This window comes from Fusarium proliferatum (genome assembly GCF_900067095.1).
Source record: "Fusarium proliferatum ET1 genome assembly, contig: FPRO_scaffold003, whole genome shotgun sequence".
Classification (NCBI taxonomy): domain Eukaryota; kingdom Fungi; phylum Ascomycota; class Sordariomycetes; order Hypocreales; family Nectriaceae; genus Fusarium; species Fusarium proliferatum.
The window spans coordinates 436018-454285 of record NW_022194792.1 but is presented as its reverse complement, the minus strand read 5'-3'; the positions used below and the strand labels follow the sequence as shown (position 1 = coordinate 454285).

At 47.0% G+C, this 18268-nt stretch overlaps 6 protein-coding genes across 6 annotated transcripts; 4 read left to right on the top strand and 2 right to left on the bottom strand.

The window, feature by feature from the left end:
- Positions 1-1537: 1537 nt before the first annotated feature.
- On the bottom strand, positions 1538-2925 carry FPRO_07038 (uncharacterized protein; the record flags this gene model as incomplete). The annotated part of the gene is made up of 5 exons (XM_031227982.1): positions 1538-1646; positions 1702-1819; positions 1899-2006; positions 2069-2563; positions 2613-2925. 5 exons carry the CDS (start codon positions 2923-2925, stop codon positions 1538-1540), a joined length of 1143 nt encoding a protein of 380 aa, XP_031078364.1.
- Positions 2926-3983: 1058 nt separating this feature from the next.
- Positions 3984-6139, top strand: FPRO_07039 (uncharacterized protein; the record flags this gene model as incomplete). The annotated part of the gene is made up of 3 exons (XM_031227981.1): positions 3984-4844; positions 4889-6014; positions 6069-6139. The coding sequence occupies 3 exons, from the start codon at positions 3984-3986 to the stop codon at positions 6137-6139; spliced, it is 2058 nt and encodes a 685-aa protein (XP_031078363.1).
- An 829-nt stretch (positions 6140-6968) lies between these two features.
- FPRO_07040 (uncharacterized protein) lies at positions 6969-8709 on the top strand (the record flags this gene model as incomplete). The annotated part of the gene is made up of 2 exons (XM_031227980.1): positions 6969-8631; positions 8684-8709. 2 exons carry the CDS (start codon positions 6969-6971, stop codon positions 8707-8709), a joined length of 1689 nt encoding a protein of 562 aa, XP_031078362.1.
- A 675-nt stretch (positions 8710-9384) lies between these two features.
- On the top strand, positions 9385-10835 carry FPRO_07041 (uncharacterized protein; the record flags this gene model as incomplete). Its single annotated transcript, XM_031227979.1, has 2 exons — positions 9385-10345; positions 10390-10835. The coding sequence occupies 2 exons, from the start codon at positions 9385-9387 to the stop codon at positions 10833-10835; spliced, it is 1407 nt and encodes a 468-aa protein (XP_031078361.1).
- A 779-nt stretch (positions 10836-11614) lies between these two features.
- Positions 11615-12217, top strand: FPRO_07042 (uncharacterized protein; the record flags this gene model as incomplete). Its single annotated transcript, XM_031227978.1, has 1 exon — positions 11615-12217. One exon carries the CDS (start codon positions 11615-11617, stop codon positions 12215-12217), a length of 603 nt encoding a protein of 200 aa, XP_031078360.1.
- Positions 12218-12775: 558 nt separating this feature from the next.
- On the bottom strand, positions 12776-17484 carry FPRO_07043 (uncharacterized protein; the record flags this gene model as incomplete). Its single annotated transcript, XM_031227977.1, has 3 exons — positions 12776-15561; positions 15617-16445; positions 16519-17484. 3 exons carry the CDS (start codon positions 17482-17484, stop codon positions 12776-12778), a joined length of 4581 nt encoding a protein of 1526 aa, XP_031078359.1.
- Positions 17485-18268: the final 784 nt, after the last annotated feature.

The window sequence follows — 18268 nt, the reverse complement described above, 5'->3', positions numbered from 1 at the left end:
TCATGCTATTGGGCGGACTGCTGATCTGGCTGTCGGCGGGTTACACAGTCGCAGCGAAGAGTCCAGGGAAGCCTTTGCTACATGATGTATCTCTTCTTCCACCTATCTAGATTTTAGAAATGTTCATGCAAATGCTTCCCTTCACCTTCAACTCATTCGGCAAAGCGCTTACAGGTGAGGCTGCCGCTGGAAAGCGTTTCGTTTTCTCTCCCGATGAGCCGTCAGTCCGGCTGTGAAGACAGATTGTACCTACGGGGAAGCGGGGTTCTAGCAGATCTCAATTGTGACAGGTTTTGCTGTACCTGGTTGCACAATCTGTATGTCTCACCCAAAAGAGCAGCGGCCCGCCTGAACCCCTCTCTTCTGTCTGAGATTCAGCCCGCCACAGAACTTCCCGTGTCTCAGTACTCGGCCTTTTTTGGGTCAAAAACTAGCGACGTCATTCGTTACGTTCAATCTTGGCCATTATGCACCTAAGAATCATGTTCTCTCTTCCAGCGAGCTAATGCTACACCTTCAGCTCTAACTTGGTAATTTGATAGACACCCAGCGAAATCATATAGAACCACAAATGTTACCCTGAAAAGAAATTATTATTGCTTTCTTCGAATTCCTGGGCTTTACATCTCATTCTCAAGACCAAGTGGAAGGCGGGGTAACAAGACATGCAGGACAAAAGAATGACTGCAGACGCGTCTATGAGGCACAACCTCCCGGTGCATATCACTTATGGCATTGAGACCTGTGGGCCTGGCTAAGAGTTAGTTGCCGGAGGTTCGGAGTAACGCACCGTACCGCTCCATCTTGCAGCCGCAGATCTATCTTTCTAGTCTCGATGCATATTGCGGTGTAGATTGCCGCCGCCACTGACAAAATATGACCTGGGTATCCGGGTATTAGCGGCGCTAACAGAACATGTCTCACTTAGCTTGTGAAGTTGTCTTCCCCTGTATCGCTTGATGTCATAATCAGGCTTGAATTGAAGCCGCCGGCAACCGAGTGATGGGGGTCTGTGGCTGCAGGCATTGTTCTCGTATTGATACCTCATCTGAGGATATGCTTTCTTCTTTTGATCTATACTTGAGCAAGGTTCAGTGGCTGCTTGAGCGGTGTGCAACATTCTGGCAGCTCTCGAGGCAGGTTTCACGAGACCCAGTAATGTACTACTGCTTGCTCTGGATAGAGACAAATAAGGTGGGGAATATTGACATGGCATAGAACATCCTCCAATCGATACATGATACACCGACGTGAACTTTCCACAGACTTCCAACAATTTCCTTGCTGCAACTTCCGGCGCACTGATTACCAGAGAAGGTTGTGAGACAAGTGCCGCTTTTGGCCCACCGCATTCATCAACCGAAACCCGTCAAGTGAGACATAGTGGCGTAATGGCGTTTATTCATAATGTAAAGGCCGCAGTCACATCGTCAATGGATCTACTGTAGCAAAGCCTGTCTTCACAGAATAGTGTATAGTATTAGGTATTCAGGCACCATCAACAACCAAGTCAATTGACAAAACAATTCATTCTCCTCTAGCCCAAACGAACCTTCTTGCTGTTGGGAAGTCTCTCATATGGAATCATTTCATCAGCAAACGCCTTTGCCTTTCCATCATTAGCCCAATCCCAATTATCCATGTAACTAAAGGTTCAAAGGTTAGCAAAAGCTCATTTTGAGGCTTTGTAGAGTAACGTACGACATTAATGCGAAAAGAGCATATGACTCAGCCGTGAAAGTGGCTTTGCTCGGGCCACAATTTCCTGCGTTGGGCCCTTCGTGAGAGCGCGCCAAGTTGGAAACCCACAGAAAGTTGTCTGTTGTCATTCTATAGTCAGTAACTATCACTTTATTTCACGAGACCGAATAGAAGATAAACTGCAGAGAAAAACCCACATGTAAGATATTTCTTGAGGTCCTTGAGAGATGCGTCAGTGGTGCGTTTGCCGTCGGGTTGCTGCCAGACAAGGGCTCCCTCTTTTCCGACAGCTTGTTGATCTGGGACTGGTAGGCAAGATATCAGCATATGAACAAATTTGAAAAACAATCATTGTCAAAATACGCACTATTGCGATTCTCGGGTCCACCAGTACCATCGCCGCCAAACCAATGGGCAAGCTCGTGGACCATGACTCGAGAAAGGCTAGTAGCCGAATATGTATCCAACGTATCATCCTTCTGAACGCTGTCTTTAGCATCAACAGCAGACTTTGTACTGGCCATCGGGTCTTGAAAAGAAGGAGGACAAAAGATAATAAAATCGTTGCGAGTCAACGTGACGGCAAATACACCTGGTCTACAGAGTCCCGTGTTGGCTTGCTTGACGCCATTTACCAGGTACCGTTTCTTGTAGACCCAAGCGCCCGCTTTTGCATCCCCTATCTCCTTGGGTCTGGACTCGCGGAGAGGGCGTCCTGCTGGGTCATGGGGATCTTTGTCGTCTCTTCCTACCCAGACGAACTTACTTTCGTCGCATAGCAGAAGAGGCTTGAGTCCGCCGTAGCCATTGGCTGGAACCATCTCGTCGTTGTGAAGTGTCTTGACCATGCGATCATAAACGTCTTATGGCCAATCAGTAAAGACATATCAGCTGTTGTAGCGTTAACTTACATCTAACATTGGAGTAATGCTCCTCGTTAGGGTCGTGCCCATCTTTATTTGGCACAAAGCCGAACATGTTGGTCGCGGCTCTTGCGATACGGTCCCAGTTGGTTCGCATGTTTGAGACAAAGTCTGGACGCGCGCCTTTGAGCTTCTCAAGGTCTTCTTGAGCCTTGACTGCTAGGACTTCTGCATCGCTGTACGCCTTGTCAAAAGCACCTTTGCGTTCGGGTGTTTGGCAAGAGTCATCAAGATCCCAGACATTCATGTCTGCGGCTAAGCCAAGCCCCGCGAGGGCCACGATAGGCAAAAAGAGCTTCATGGCGAGGGAGAATAGGCCTGGATGAACTAGTAGAGAGTAGCAGAAGTGAACGACAGGACCAAGAACGGATAGAAAGAGAGAACACCTAATACTAAAGATATAAGACCTCAAAGTTATGTTTGTTGCAGTGCCCGAGACTAACAACCAAAGAAGGCACGTACTATTCGATGCTCTTGAATCGGGAAGTTGCCTGAGAATAAATCACAGGGATGCAGAAAATTTCTCCATTAAGAACAGTCTCCGTCTAAGCCTTGCGAAAAGGCACAGACAATCCTTCAATGCCACTGTAATTAACTCTCATTCTGACCTAAGAAACCCGTTCCATTCAGAACCTCGTATCGGTCCTACTGGGCGCTTAACCCATAGTACGGAAATTGCCGTAAACAAATCCAGCGTTGCAGATAGAAATGGATCCGTAGGGCTATGCCGAGGCTGTGCGGCTCGGGCCTAGATCTGTTTGATTGGCCTTGTTACGGCTTGCCATCAACCTTGCAGTCTCTGATTGGCCCGTCTATCAGAAATGCCTCGAAATGCTCCATCGCATTATTCTTAGAGCTAACGTTTGACGCTAAGCCGAGCACAGTTGAAGAAAAGCTTACTTTTAATTTTAAACATGTAAGCAAGCTCATGCATTCAGATCCTTCTGCACAGAATCCCGCTGCGGCCGGGAGATAAACTCCCGTAGTGAAGAAGATCGATTATGACCTGGAGTTCACATGCCGAAATGGGCTGTACTTCCGAAATAAGCGCCACAATTGGTGCATAGTACTCCGCTGGCTGTGCAGATCCTACGGCTTACTTGTTTGCCCTGCCCTGAGCTTGGATAATTTTGGATGAGGCAGTCTAGCTAATGCAAGGGGAGACACTATCCACCAATAATTACAACAATACTAGATGTTTCAACGAAATCATTCCGAGTGGTATATATCATAATATTCTGGCTCAAGTTGCCGAATACCACCAGTCTTGACTTGGCATCTCGGTCCTCTCCTCTCTATCCCCTCAATCGTCCTTGGTTCATCTCCTTCTTGTCTTTCGTTGTCAACATAACCGCCATCATGATGGTACCTTGGAAGGTCAGCGCCATAGCAGCACTCTGGCTAGGTGCTACGGCAGTCGGTGCAAACCTTGAACAAGAAACCTCCTCTGGTGCGGCCGTGTTCACGCACCCAGTCTATCCAAGAATTCTTGTTCCAAGGCAAGAACAAGAGATACCCGCTGATGACCGCAATCCCCCACCTCCCATCGTCCCCAATCCTCAGCCAAATCAGCCTGGAGGCCCAAACACTCCTGTCCCAGCTCCTGAGCCAGAAACCACGGCTGAACCCAACAATCCTCCCCCTCCAGCTACAACGATAGCAGCACCCGAGCCAGAGAACCCTCCTGCTCCAGTTACGACACAGAAACCTGATGAACCAGAGGATCCAAAGACCACTGATGGCGCTCCAGTACCTGTGCCCGTACCGGTTCCAGTTCCCAACAAACCGGATGATCCTAAGAACCCTGACGATCCGAAAAAGCCTGATGATCCCAAGAAGCCCGATGACCCTAAGACCCCAGACCTTCCTGATATCCCCGATGTCCCTAAGGTCCCGGACGTTCCTAAGGTTCCTGACAATCCCGACGACCCCAAAGAACCTGACAGCCCTCAAGATCCCAAGGACCCTGCAAAGCCTGACGACCCCAAGAATCCCGATGACCCTGAAGACCCGAAGGATCCCGAAAATCCAGACCCCAAGGACCCTGAGAACCCCGATCCCAAAGATCCAGAGAATCCTGATCCTAAGGACCCCGAAGATCCCAAGGACCCCCAAGACCCTCAAGATCCCAATGAACCAGATGATTGTGAGAAAAAGGAACCAGCACCATGCACAAAGACCGTTTCCTTCTACTCAGAAAGTGAGACATACACCAGGCAAGTCTACAACACTGAACCCTTCTCCTGTCAATAATCTAACAGCAGATCTATAGTACCGTCTACGTGACATGCCCTGTACCCATCGACTGCCCAGCCAAACAGACCCCCACCATCACCACCAGCATCTTCCCCGAGGAGTCAGTCCTCTTCGGCGAAGTACCAGCCGACAACGAGGCCATTCCAACAATGGAAGCCATCGAAGACGACACCTCTCGTTACTTCCAACAGGTCTTTGACGATGAAAATATCTCGATCAACGATGCTCAACACCCGGATGTTCAGTGCCAACAACAAAGTAGCGACGATGTTCCTCGCGATTGCTTCATGTCCATCTACTCCAAGTTCTGCGCCGATGTCAATGGACATGAGAGCGATGAGCTGAGCAAGAACCTCACTGGAGCTGACGCTGAGAGCGGATCTCAAGAGAAGCGTACGTCGCTCAATCTCAGAAGACATATGCTCCGAGAACGAGCTGAGTCTTGTGAGGGCTGGGTGTTCGAATACGACTGGAGCGGCGCAAAGGGCGATTGCCAGATTCCTTGCGGTGATTCTATGTACGCTTTTGGAGATGAGTGCTTTGACTCCGAGAACAGCTTTCTTGAGGGTACCATTGATGTAGGATGCGGCACATACAAGTACACCGCTATGCCTACCACCTCAACAACAGCACCGCCATTTCACTTGACCGGCCTCCCAACTCTTACCGACGTTCCGGGACCTATCTCTACTCCTGACGGTAGCTCGTGCGCCGAGACAGCGACTAACACACAGTGTGCGCAGGGCGGCGGTGGTAGAGGTCAAGCATGCGTTGAGAACACATACTGCGCATCTTGGGTCTCGACCAAGCCTACTGAAGCTCCAGCACCACCGGAAGAGAAGATCACACCTTTGGAACTGGGACCAGTGTTCTGTAAGAACAGAGGCGGTGATCATAAGGACGTCAGCCCAGGCGCGGTGAAGTCTTTAGCGGATGCGTACTGCGAGGCGAACCTGCCTGTCGATATGAAGCCCGACAGTCCTGCCGCTGGAATTACGAAGAGCGACCTGTATTACTACGAGGTTTCGTGGGTTGAGGGATGCAAGACGACCGTGGAGTCACAGGATCCGTATACGCCACTTGGAAATGATGGCCCGCTTTGCAAAGATCTGTTTGTCAAGGCTTATGCAGGCTGTAAGTACTCCTTCCCATTTTTCACTGATCGTATACTAATGTGTTGGGTTGCAGGTGATAATGGCGGTATTGGAGGATACATCGATGCGGGTTGTGTACGATACATGTTCCTTGGCGCTCAGTAGCGGCTTTCTATTTATTCATGTCAATAGCAACGATCTTCTATTAAACAAGTAATAAAGTTTTATTCTAAATGGTAACGATGCTTCTTTCCTCCCAGTCCTCCGCCAAAAGAAGCCCCGTTCCTTCACCCTCATTTGTCTTTCCCTGTAGCCTCTGCTCAAAACGAACCTATGCGGTAATACTCACCTGATTTCTCAGCTGGGTAAATTATCAAGGCAAACATTTGTCTGATACCACTACGCAGATAGAAGCAGCTAGAGAGTGCGACAGCCAGAATCTTATCTGCGAGATGGCTTGGAGTCTCCGCGTTATGAATGTCTTCTTTTGCGCTGCCTAGACTGCACGGTCGTCGAAATCTTACATTACATTTTTTATTTTACCTATCAGCCTTAGACTGAGGGACAACTTTAGCTTTTGCCTTCAGAAACCAAATACAGCCACTGAACCCTTGCATAGTTTAAACCCAAATCTAATCGCAAAGCCCACTAGCTTTAAGTTCAAAGACTGGCTCTCGGTATAAAGATTACCTAGGAAGCGACTAGTATGAGAAAGCTTTTTCATTTACATCTCTGAAGACACACAGGATAGAGTTCAAATATTCGCGCTGATCCCTCATATAAATAAGTGGCCTTATCCCCTAAAAGTGGCGTCTTGCCCTTGACATGTTGCTGGACACAACGCCATATGACAAAAGAAGAAGGATACCGCACGCAGCTATCCAAGATGTTGAAACGCTGGCTATGTACTCTCTTTAGCTGCTGCCGTAGAGGTATGCCTCCAGACTGTCCAGGTAAGACTCAGAACCGCTTCCTGCTATGGCTACTAACTCAAATGGAAGAAGAGGTGGGAAGCATTCATCCCATGAGAACGGATGAGGTAAACAATCCGATGAGTGTGGAGATGCCCAAGATAGGAACCGCCAAGAGCTCAACGAATTCGCTAATCCAGCAGACGACTTCGTCTTCGGACAAGGATCAAACTAAAAAGGCTAAACCTGAAATGGATGGCTTAGTTACACCAAAGACCCTAGCGGCATCGGAGGAGCCCCATATCGAAGGTTCAGTCACTGTTAAACAAGACAGGTTCGAGAGCTCAACGGGTTTATTTGCACAGCCAACAACTTCGCACAAATATGAAACGAGGAAGATTGAACTTGAACCTGAGTGGCCAGTAACACCCAAGAACCTGTCCCCATCGGAAATTCCACACACGCATGGTCCAGTCAACGCCATAGAAGAGAAGTTCGATAAAACACCGACTGCATCGAAATTGGCCGCCCTTCCAGAAGAGATTATCTTAAACATCCTACACCAAATATATGAAGGCGCTGACCAGCAATCTCGGTTTGCATTCTTTGTCCTTCGGCAGGTATCCCGGCAATTCAGACGTCTCGCTAAAGATAAGATGTTTCTATCACATCCTTTTTCAGACAGAAATTGCTGTGCATGGTGCGTTGGCTATAAGAATGACTCTGCTGTTGCTGGATTGAAGCATAGTAACTGGGTATTCAGAAAAACCCATTGCTTTGAGCACAAGACAAGATGCGAGGACACAACAGGATTCGCAAATCTTGTCAGAAAGGACAAGATCTGTGAAGGATGCCAAGTGGAAGTCGACAAGAGACAGAGACGTGGTGTTTCATTGACGTGCAAGTTTGCCGCCCGAGACAACAATGATTGGGTATACTGCTACATCTGCTATGTTGAACATCCATCTTCATGTTTCTCCCGTGAAGAATTACAAAAGGAATCAAATCGAGCATGCATTGCCAAAACGGGTTACGTTCGTCTCTGCGAACATAAGGTCCTGTTTTGGTATGACATGAAACACCAGGCTATGCGACCGGGTGGGTTTGACGAGATTCAAATCTGCAGACATCCAAGCCATTTGGAAAACGATCTCCGTCATAACGAAATCCCCACTGCCAAGCTAGTTGGCTCTTATGACGGCATTCTTAGTCTGTCGCTGTCATTGACTGTCGTCTCGGCGGAGAGATGTCGGACTGTTGTGACGGGTCAGAATAGCAGCGTAGCAGCCGACCAAGTACTCGAGGCTATTCAGTCCGTTCGCCGGCATAGAGCGCAGTGTATTCTTCCAGAGCGCAACACGAAAGCTCCTCCTGAAATGGACGCTTTCGTCACCCCTGACATCCATGCAGGAGAAGAGAAGATGTGGACACCCATCAGGAAATGTCCCAAACACGGCGAGCTCAAGGATCGTAACGATTGGAAGAAGCGTGCTAATGGGCTGTCGGTGTTTTGTGAGCCTCGCCACTACGGACCCAATAAATCGATCACTCGTCTTTGCTTTCTGTATGAGAGAAAGATACGTGTCAGAAACTCATATTGGAATGGACCAAGCCACGACTGGTACCATGCGATCAGCCCAGAATCATATACATATTCTGGACCGTCAGGCGTTCCTGGGACAGGCTCTAGTCCTTCCTGCCGAAACCACTACCCATTTACAACGAATACGAAGCGCCATAAAGTTAGTATGTGGAGGCGCGATAGAATCTCAGGATAACTAACATCGCAGTGAGATAGATAGTGCAAATTCAGAAGTTATGTGAAACAGTTCTAGCTGACAGCGGTGAGGTTGTTGACTATGACCCTTGCTATATAGAATTATGTGTTTTGGATTGATTCGCAGGGCTCAGAGTTTATCCCGCCTATATGAGAATAAGAACGAGCAGTTTTATTTGAATTCCATAACTAAAGAGAACATATGTACTCTTATGCCCCATAAAGAACCGATAGACCGTGATTTCCATGAGACTGTGATTTGACTCGATTCTCGTGACAAGTGGCTGGGCTTGTGGGCCTATAAGCCTCACAAAGGTGTTCAGAGTGTTGAGAGGTGATCAACACACGAAATGTCGTTTGATTCTCGGCTAGGTACACTTCTCTATGCTTGGGTTGAAAAGCCTGCCCATCACGTCTTGGTGGCTGGCTGGGTACATTCTAAACCACTAGGAACGTTCTGCGCCATTGCGCATTATGAACGTACCAATGAGATGATGCCAAGTCACACCGTGAACAGGCCCTTGGGGCTGTGGTGAAATGTACATTCAATGTCACAAATCAGGCTGTGACTGCTTTGTTGGAGAAAACAAAGAAGTCCGGACTCTGGCCAATCTTCCCTCACTCACCGAACTTTTGGCCGTCGGGGTATTCTGTTGAGTCCTTCATCAAAACTCTCTTCTTGATTGCCTTCCTCGCATAGTCAACAGCCGGCATCAGTGACCATGGAGCCCGTGGGTGCTACCGCCAGCATACTCACGTTTGTGACTGTCGCATTTTCCGCTACCAAGTCAATTTACGGCGCCCTGTCAGCAATCAAAGACGGTCCTGAAGTCCTGAGCTCCATCAATCATGAGATATCCCAGCTCCAAAATATTCTTCAGAGATTATTGCAAGTGGTTTCATCAACAGCCAGACCTACCGATAAGCTTGAGCAAATGGTCAAGAAATGCAGAGATGATTTGGTCGGATATGAGGTCAAGCTTCGCCAATTCGATGTCTCGGGAGCCGATGGTCGTAGAGGCCAACTATGGCGAAAGCTGAAGCTTTGCTTTGAGGAGAAGGAGCTCGATCGGATCCGCCATGTAGTCGGGAGGCATATTCAATTACTCACACTCCACTTGGGCACTATTCAGGACGAGCATACGTCGCTCATCGCGACACAATCAACGGACATACTTGCACATGTTAAACGCCTTCAGCAGTCATCGTCTACAACAACACAGTCAACAAAGATACTTAACCGCATTGAGTGTCTCCAGGAGACAGCACCTACAGCAACACAATTAAATGAGGTGCTTGTTTCTCTCCAACAACTCCAGCAAGATATGGCGGTATTGCGACTATCCTGTCCATCTGTTCAAACTCAAACTGGGTCATCAAGCATTCCATCAAGCGTTGTAGAACTAGACGACAAAGATTCACCGATTTCGCAGCAGACCGCTTTGGATGATACCATCGCTCGATTGATGCGGTTGATTGAAAAGAAGCCTTCGGTTATGGAGTTTCATGATGCACAAGAAATATTCGACGACCTGGAGCGGCTATTGCAGTCTGTTCGTGACGATATACACTCCACAAAAACGGCAGGTGGATATCAGGATAAAGGTGCGGATGTCTCAAAAGAGATGAAGCTATTCACTAGCCTGATTTTCTCCGCCCAGTCATTGAGAGTCAATCAAACCGGTAAGCTTATCTACCTTCCAACAAATTATTGGCTAACTTGAAAGAAACTATGAACTCTTTTGAGGCCACAGAGCCAAAATTTGCGATCTTTCAACAGAAAAAGCGCAAAGAAATGAACATCGGGGACAATTTCCTTACAGTCACGACAGCAAAACGACGCAGGCAACTTTTGCCCTTGCCACAAAACGCTCAAGACAACGAAGCATGCGGATGGGGGTTTCTTGGAAATCTAACCGTAAAGTCAAAGACCAAGAAAAGGATGATTAGCTTATCGGTGAACCGGGGCCAGCTTTTGTTCGATAAATTCACCAGCATGATGCCGCGAGTAATAGTTTGCCAGATTCTCCCTAACAACTCGCATGTTTTCCGAGTGGCATCAGAAGGATCGGTTCAAGATCTTATGAGATTGATAGTTGAGAACAAAGCTAGCCTTCATGACCATGATGAAGATGGGTGGTCTTTGCTGCATGTAAGTGATCACTACACATAGATCTATTATTTGCACTCTATATCAAGCTAACTATCCTGCTCCCCATCTCAGCATGCAGTCACAAATCTTCCAATATTGAGGTTTCTTATCCAGCAAGGTTTAGATGTTGACGGGGTTGGTAAAAATAAAGACCTAAATACCGACAGGCAAATGTATTCTCTTTCCAAAATCTTTCCATCTAACTCGAACTAATGATCCGTAAATACAGAAACCCTTTGACAATAGCATACATGCATGACCATGATATCAGTTCAGACGTTCTTTTATATGCTGGAGCTGATCCCACTGTCGAATTGAACGGTGATATAACGTTCTTACGTTGCATTGCTTATGATGCCCACATTACGGTGAGAGAGCCATTGCACGATGTAGAACGAGCTAATTGTTAGCATGGATAGTACAGAAATATGCTATACCGCACCATACTTACTAGCCCATTCCTATTTTCACGCTATCCAAGGGATGACGGGTATATGATGGGGAGCCTCTGTCAAAGATGGGCAGATTCCCAAGCAGGAGATTTCAATCCAGAGCAGGAGCGGCAAACTGTGAATTTCCTAATCAGCCACGGTTACAGCAAACAAAGGAAAATTGGCCTTCTTGGGTTCTTTTCGAGTAGGAAAAGATCATTGTCAAGGGTACTGGAGCGGCGAGATCTGTTGACGTATTTCATATCGAGGAGCGCTGATCCTTGCATGGCCGATAGATGGGTTGTGGCACCTTCATACCGTGCATATGGAAGCATGTGTAAGCCCTGTTCCATGACACGGTCCTCTTTAATGGGTGATCTATGGGATAGTGTTCTTGACATTTGTGGTTACGACGTCTCAAAGTTTCGGCGTAATTATCCACGGAAAGCAAGTTATAAAAATGGCTATAGTCGCGAAATATTCGAAGAGCTGTGGCGTGGTAGCGAGGACCGCTGCCCTTACTGGAACGATGACCCTTGGCCAGAGTTCTCACATGAAGCGGCGGAGTTCACCTTTAAGTCGAAACTAGGCCAGGGCTTGTGCTTACGTTGCTGGTCTTGCCTCTATAAGGATGACTGGACTTGTTATAATTGCGGAATTTGTCTTTTGGTCTTCCAGTACTCCTGTGTTGAGGAACTCGATGTTGATCATATACACGACCAACATTGTTCACGCTCCCGAGTCGGGTATTTCGAGCGTTCTGAAACTACTGGCTACTATGAGTTCAGGGCGAGGAGCTGTTCAGGTTTAGACTCAGATGGTGAAGAGTCTGATTACGACAACATTTCGTCCTCGCGTGATGAATTCGAAAATGCACAGTTACCGCCAGCTCAGGCAGTTACTGCACATCGGAGTTATGGCGATGAGGAAATCATTTCGGAAGACGAGTCAGTTGGGGGAGTGTCGCTATAGATTTATTTAAGGGATTTAGTTCTCAAAAGCTTACTAAGTAGACTATAGGTTGCTTATTGTCTTCTTAATCTATTAAGTTCAATTTGAACATTATAAGCACATTAAGATACTAGGTTCTCTCGGCTGGATTAAGCTCTCAGCCATAACTCTCAGTGGCAAAAATACAAAGCTATAGGTTCTCTTCCAAGCCTGTACAAGACCAGAACATGCGATTCATGATCTGTGTTCCTGTTTGAGATAAAGAATTATAGGATATCTCACTGCTGTAAAATGTGCTACACAGTTTCAATTTGAAGCACTATATGAGCTAATGCTTTCGTAGAGCACTATCTCCCACGAGCTGATGATCACGTCATAAGCGACGCATCTCTATGTCTTACCGACTTTTGCTTGTTGAGCTGCATTGTATAGGATGCTGTTAAATTTCGTAACACCTACTTGCTTTTCCTATGCTAGATTACCTGTCCAAAGCTATATAAACCAATTTGCATTACCTGTATTGCACAAGATGAAGTTCCGATAGTTCTCATCCCTCATATGCCACGCTTTTGCCTGTATTTACTCCTCTGGTTCAGTATTCTTACTCCCCAGCAATAACCCTGCTATATCCTCATACCCATGTCTGATGGCCCATGATAGTGCTGTGTATCCCTCGTCATCCCTAATTTCAATGTCCACATTATAGTCCAGCAGTAATTGAACGATTGCTCTGTGCCTAGCCAAGACTGCCCAGTGCAACGCCGTCCATCCGTACCGGCCCCTTGCATGAATGTCTGCCCCAAAGTCCAAGAATAGCTGCAACATGGCCTTATCCCCATTCCTAGTTGCCCATAATAGCGCCGAAGATCCTTCGTCGTCTTTTGTGTCGATATCTACTTTCTGCCCCAAGAGTGCCTGGACTATTTCCATGTCCCTTTTTCTGACTGCCCATATTAACGCTGTTGACCCACCTTTATCCATTATATCGACATATGCTTGGTGCAGTAAGAGAAGTCGCACTGTCTCTTTATCCTTATTTCTCGCAGCCCATATGAGAGCTGTCTGTCCTTTTTTATCCATGGCATCAATAACCCCATGATGCCCGTGCTCTAGTAAGAGTTGCACCACAGTCTTATGCCCATTTCGGGCAGCCCAGTATAATGCTGTTAATCCTGCCTTGTCTTCTGCTTTGGCATCCGCGCCAAATCTTAGCAACAACCGCACTAGAGCCTCATGCCCACTTCTAGCTGCCAAGTTTAAGGCTGTCCTCCCGGCCTTGTTCCTCGTGTCAATTTTTGCGCCTTCCTGAAGTAGTAATTCCACAGTAGTTGCATGCCCATTCTTTGTCGTTCTACCAAGCGAAGTCCACCCATTGTTATCCACCACATTAGGATCTGCCCCATGGTCTAGTAGTAGCCGCACCACAGGCTTGTGCCCATTCATGGATGCCCAACATAGTGGTGTCATGCCATCCTTCTCCGGGCCACCATATGAAGTTCGCTCAAGCAATATCCTCACTACTGTCTCAAACCCGTTCCTCGCAGCCCAGCTTAACGGCGTCCTTCCATCATTATCTGTTGTATCAGGGTCTGCCTGGCACTCTAGCAGCATATGTACCACCGCTTTATGCCCTGAAGCTGCCGCCAATGATAATAGGGCGCGTCCATTCTTGTCTTTCAGTTGAATATTAGTTCCAGCCAGAGCCAACACCTCAGTTGCTTCTGAAAACCCATTGTTGACTGCTGTATTCAGAGCCATATCTCTGAATGTCTCTGCAATAGAGTTTGATTGCTCGCTGAGTAAAGTTTCCCCGAGTTGTGATCTTGCCCACCTTTCTAGCAGATAGGTAGCCCCATCAGAAGTGCGAATCAATTCATCGATAAACTGGGTCTTCAATCTCCGGACATAGGCATCTCCCCGGCAACGATCCAGGTGATATTTGAGATGCGCCAGAGCATAGCTTGCCAGCGGCCTCTGATTAATATGATGAACACAGCTTACGAAATCTTGCAAATTCCACTTCCTGACATCCGAGGGTCTTGTTGCCATGTTTGCAGTGCAAAGCATGAGGTATCGGATGCAGGTAATAGCCATAGAAACGTGAGCGTCGTCTCCGACCATTTTGAACTTGGACATTGCTACATACCCATTAGGACGGAGAAAGAATTCGCGGACCGTTTGGTGCATAGCCTGGACTGTAGCTTTTCCTGAAGAGCTGGAGGTCCAAGTACTGTTGTGCTGCTTGATTTCCAGGAAATTGCCACCGCAATGTACGATGCGTCTTTCATGCGGAATTCGTCTTTGGAACAGATCTTCTGAGGCTAGGAATTCTGGTTCAGGGCTATCCGGAATACCAAGAGCATGGAGGAGCTCGCGAACCGAAAGCGGACGGCCAGCAAACAAAACGAAGCGAAACATCTTGACTCCATCTCTCTGTTCTTTGTCTGTTCTTGCAGTCATTTTATCAAGCATTCGTTGGTAGAGTTCGTCCAGCTCGGTAGGAAGACTCCTCAAAAACTCAAATATGTCTTCCTCAGCACAGCCTTGCTCATCGTAGGCGAGCAATTCCTCTCCAACCAGCTTTACCCACAAGAATACACCATTGGCATTCTCAACCATATATCTTCTTGCTTGATCAACAAACTGTGGAAAATCCACGCGTTGTAGAAATGCACTGGCGAAGTTAAAGATATCCGATTGTGTCTCGTCCTGTAGTCGAATGAAGCTGTGAAATTCGCTAATTCGGCGTTCGAGAGCTGCGACTGGTCGACTTGCCATAAACACCTTTATAAAGCAGACTTTCGTCTCCGAACAAATGCCAAGCAGTAAATCTAGAATCTCGCGTCTGTCCTTGTCATCGGATTCGTCGACTGCATCGATGATAAGATAGAACCGTTCCTGTTCTGCGTAATCTCGTAGAGATGAAAGGAGATTCTTCAACGACAAATAGTCCCATGATACGAGACCTCCATCGCAACTACCGCCTTCAGCCAATTTACGACGATATTCATTTTGGAAGCGATGGTAAAAGAAAGCCTCGTGTTGGTTTAGGATGCTGTAGAGGATCGATCGAAGCATGTTGTAGTGACTTCTTTGGGCCTCTCCCTCTCTCCAACTGTAGAAGAACGTGGCCAGAATCGCAGGTTTCACACTCAGTTCCCGCTCCAGCAAAAGCTTTGCAAAGTATTTTGTAAGTGTGCTCTTTCCACTGCCAGGCTTTCCTTGGAGATATAAGAGCCGGGAGGCGTCTGCTGCTAACCATTTCAAGCACTGAGTATGTGTCCAGATCCACTTGAGGGAGCCTTCATGTTCTTCTGAGATCCTACCATAACGGGAGTTATCGAAGTATAGACTAGCAAGGCAATCTTTACGTGTCAGAATCAGTCTGATGTACTAAAGTATAAGTGGATACAGACTGACCTTTTCTCTCTTTGTCATATTCGATACACGGTAACCCGGTAAAGAGTTCCTTCAAGTCAGCTCGTGGTCGACTCGTGAGTAAAATCTTAGCTGTTGTCGTCCGTCCTAGAAGATAATCAACAAAGCCACGAACCCCATCCTTGAATTCATTTCTGTGATCTTCAATATCGTCCAGTCCGTCGATAATGATCAGCATTTCTAAGTCTTGTTCAATATCCAGAGCTGCCTGTAAAGCGGCCCAATGATCAAATGCCGAGGCTTCTTCAAGCATTGTCTTTATCACTTCATGCGGACGGCCGTCGTCTTTGAAGACAGTGTCTAATTTATGGTGCCATTCGGAAATTACCTTCGGTGCCGCCCGCCGTTCTTCACCTCTTTCGTGCCGTTCGGTATCCCTTTCGCGTCGTTTCACTAGTCTCTCGCGTAGGGTATGAAGAAACTCTTTAATAATGGATACTTGCTGCGTCGATGACCTGTAGATGATTTCAAACAGGAGCCTTCGAACAAGTTTAGCACTTGTCTCGTCACCTTTCTTTAATGAGCAGAAAAATCGTAGAACGCTGCCAGGAGTCCAAGTGGTATTTTCCGGTTCCGCAATGTATGATGAAACTTCGTAGAGACCGCATTCGGGCGGGCCAGAGAGCCAGAGCCCCTTTGAAAGGCTGGATTGCACCCAGTGTTTAAAATCAATATTCTTGAAGACCCAATGAAATTTCTGCTGTTGACAATCGATGGTAACTTTAGGTATCTCTTGGCCATGGCCCCTGTTTGATAGTACTTCAAGGAACGGCTGTGGATCTACACCATCAATGATAGATCGTAGGAATTCCTGTTAGGAGAGGGTTCCGAACATTAGCAGTAAGTCCTCATTCTGATATTCAATGAGAAATAAATTGCCGTACAGATAAGAACATTCCTTGGGCTCTTTGAGTTTCTCGCACTTCGGTTTGTGGGATAATTGACAGGATCTCCTTCGCGCACAAGGCTGCGGCCGCCGACGCATAAGGCTGCCATCTCTTGTTCTTGTGAGAATCTGCATAGTCACAGATACCTCGAATAACAAGACAGGGGAAACTGTTCATAAGTCCTGCTGCTTCCATCTCGAAGCAAAGTACTCCACCAAGCGCCCGGCTAACTTGGTCCCTTAACTTACTGTCTCTCATAACCTGATTGCCGGAGGCGATGGTGCCGTCATGAACGGTACACCCTCGACTTTCATAGGCTTGCCGCCGGATCTGTCTGTCAATATCACACCTTTCACATCTGTCCCCGCCGACGTGCTCGTAGGTTGATTCAAATAATATGTCGGGTCCTGCATTCTCAGACGTGAACACTGGTGAACTGTTCAATATGGATAGCCGCGATGCAAAATTACTCATCCCTCGCAGTTCATTGGTCTTGAATTTCGACAGTGCGTTGAGTAAGATTTCCGGTGGCGAATTGAGTGAACCTGTTCGTTCACAAGTGCGCGGTCTAACCTTTCCCATATCATACTGAACGACTCCTCCGTTGTGTTTCGTCGGCTGGCTAACGACGACATCCCCGAGCCGAATATCTGCTTGGTCGCTTGGTACACCGCCTCCAATTCCCACCATCAGGCCGAACCTAATCGCTGTGAAGGTTGACTTCATCCGGGCGGCCATGACAGCAGCAGAACTGGTTCCTAACTGACCTGCCGGAAGGCATGCAATAACAACGTTATGGTTATTAATACAGCCAAGCGTATATAGGTTGGTGTCATTGGCGTCCTGGTATGATAGGTCCTGGTACCGTTCATCTAGAATCTCCTGCGCCGCGGCGAGCTCGATTGGGAGCGCACAAACCCATCCAACCGTGAACTCCTGCAGGGGGATCTTTCTTCTACTCATTTCAGAAGCTTAATCAACGGACGAAACATCAGTGGAAAATTTAGAACCTTTGGAATGATTGACATATTTCTGCCCAACTGCTGTTGGGCTCAGCCTTATGTCCTCATGCACAACAGGAAATCTGACTGCTTACAGTGATTGCAACGCGCGTAATTACATATTTGCTAAATTTGCAGCAATCCGCATGAAATGGGATTCAATGTTGACACAATGTCGAGAAGGGCTTGCCTATAAATATGATTGCAGTCTCTGCAGTTTCAAATCCCTGAAACGCAATAGAACCTCCCCTGGACTTTATAGCTAAAGGTTCTCTTTAAAACCTCTATATAATTAAGATAAGTAATTTAAGATCTATCTTACTATTTAAGATAAAGCATTATAGAATATCTTATAGTTATAAAATATACTATATAAGATTTATTTTAAAGTACTATATGATTTAATATTTATATAGAGTACTATCTACTAGAAGTAGGTAATTATATTATACTAGGTTGTAGCTATAACTATTAAGGTGAGAGCGACTGCTTGATGACGGTAAATTTGCTTCCACTAGAATGGGAATCCATCTATGTTTAATGAAGCGTTTAACACATACACCCGCCCTTGTCAAAACTATTACTCGACTTAAACCATCTGCTGCGATGCTCGCTACTCAATTTCCTACCTGTCTGACGGCCAGGACGGTGTTCAATGAATGCCGTGAATGCGGGGTCAGATCGAGGATTGCAGACGGCCAATGTCTACACCGTTGTCTATCCATTTCTCTAACTAAATGCAGGTT